Genomic DNA, 2,203 nt, shown 5'->3' with positions numbered 1-2,203 from the left:
TGATTGAAAACTCATTTTTTAATGATCTTCTGGGTAGTTTCTGTCTGATATTTAATATTTTTCTTCTTGTATCAGTCATTTCAGTACAAAGATATCATTCAGATCTTCTTTAGATACCTTGTGTGCTTATATATCCAGTACACCTATTATTTCTGATGACTGACGTCTCACATTAAACTTTCATTTCATAATGAAATGAGTGTTCTTTTTGTGGTGCCCAGTTTAGTTCTTAACCACAGTACTTACAGGACTCAATGTATTACTTTCTGCATCTTTAGGATGAGTTCAACTGTTGGTTCATACAGTAAACAAATACACACAACTCATTTAATACATAACTGCTCTTTTCCCATAGAAAAACTCTTTTCGTTTAAAAAAAAATTTAAAACACCTTTTAAAAATGACAAAGTTTGAGCTCTCCTAGTAGACTATAGTAGTTAGTGGCTAGTTGACTTTCACTGAGTTGCTCCAGGCTAAGCGAAGCCTTGGAAATTCTCAAGGAGTTCTTAAGTCTCCTGATCTCTGGGGTATTATGGACTTCTCAAGAGAATGAAGAAAGTCTATTTTGCTAGAAGCACTCTGTGAAAATGCCATTTTTAAGGGTTTTCTCTGTAGACTCAGACCTCATTATTCCTTTCTTCAGGCAATGGGAAGTTTTGAATATGCACTTGTTTTATTACTTAGCCTTTGAGAATAATTCTCTTGAATATGTAAGTATTGGCTGAAAAGGACCATTATCCTATCCAATTATAATTACTTTGTCCATCAGCTAAGTAAGCAATTCCTGCTGCACATTATACAGATGCTATGATGGTTGATGTTGATGTGGAGTCAATAAAACACATAGAATATTAATAATATATCTACCTGGAAGGAACAACACTGTGATCCATAAGAAATACTATGTTTAATAGGCACCCCCCGAGAGAGGTAGCCACCAAGTTAAAGACAATATACAATATATATTAATATGTTATTTGTGCATTTTATCTATATTATATATATAGTTTGATATCTGTAATATATATGAACAGAGATAAAAATAGACTCTGACAATATAATAGATATGGCAGTCACTGTGAAAGGTAGAGTAAGACATTTCCAAGTGATTTAGGGAATATGGATTAAGCAGCCCAATGAGCCTTCATAAAGAATGGATGGTGAAAAGATTAAACAGGATAGTAAGGGATGAGGAAGAAAAGTACAGGCAGGTGTAACAGCATAGACAACGCCATAACATGGTGTGAAAGTGCCTTCGGAGGCTGTAGATAGGCTACATTCACCATAACTGGTTAGGCAAAATTAAGAAATAAAAATGACATATAGTTTTTTTTTTTTTCCTCGGGTTTGAACCCACCACGTCTGGTATATGGCACTGGTGCCCTACTCCTTGAGCCACAGGAGCCACCCACATACAGATTGTGTTTTTAAGTAACATAGTGACTGTAAGTCCCCAAGTGTTACTTTGTATATTACTCATCATAGATGTTCACAAGATTTAATGTCAAATTTTATGGTTATTACAAAGTAATTTTGTTATAAAAAGATCAAACGTGTGGGTATGTATAAAATAGATAGCCATAACCTCATGCCTCTCACTGAGCAATGAAACCTCCTTTTAAATCCTTGGAATAAAATATGTTTCTATGACAGACATTCCATATAGTTTAAGAGATTTTGTTTTGTTTTGTTTTGTCATGGAATAGTGTTCAGAAATTACTTTTTTCACCATACTTTGGTATAAATAAACGTAGTTTTGCATTTAAAAACCCATATTTACTAAAAGGAATGATACAATTCTATGTTGTCCCTCATTCACAATATATGTAGATTTTGGGGTCATATTTTCATTAACTGCAAGTTATTTTACCATTAGGTCACCAGCATTAGCAAAAATTCTATTGTGGAAATTTAATTATTTTCTCATATTATCGTATCAGTAATGTAATTTTAGGCATTTATCTTTGCAAATGTGTGAGAATAGTTTATGAGATAATCTCTTAGAAGGTGAGTAGCTAATTTGAAGGTTGTACATTTTAAAATTTAATTGTAGTAAATAATATACAAGAGCCCATTTGATCCTCTAAGGCAGTGGTTCTCAACCTTCCTAATGCCACAACCCTTTAATACAGTTCCTCATGTTGTGGTGACCCCCAACCATAAAATTATTTTTGTTGCTACTTCATAACTGTAATTTTGCTAC

At 33.2% G+C, this 2,203-nt stretch overlaps 1 protein-coding gene across 1 annotated transcript in view; it reads left to right on the top strand.

The window, feature by feature from the left end:
• The first annotated feature begins 1,066 nt into the window (after window positions 1-1,066).
• Window positions 1,067-2,203, top strand: part of LOC100949496 (peptidyl-tRNA hydrolase 2, mitochondrial-like) — a 9,953-nt gene continuing 8,816 nt past the window's right edge. The window contains exon 1 of the mRNA XM_012801186.1: window positions 1,067-1,085. Within this exon, the coding sequence (XP_012656640.1) occupies window positions 1,067-1,085 (19 nt within the window). The remainder of the gene's footprint in view (window positions 1,086-2,203) is intronic.

The sequence above is a fragment of the Otolemur garnettii genome, unplaced genomic scaffold (genome assembly GCF_000181295.1).
Source record: "Otolemur garnettii isolate 467f Iridium unplaced genomic scaffold, OtoGar3 scaffold00001, whole genome shotgun sequence".
NCBI classification, from domain to species: Eukaryota; Metazoa; Chordata; class Mammalia; order Primates; family Galagidae; genus Otolemur; species Otolemur garnettii.
This window is presented reverse-complemented; position numbering and strand designations above follow the sequence as displayed.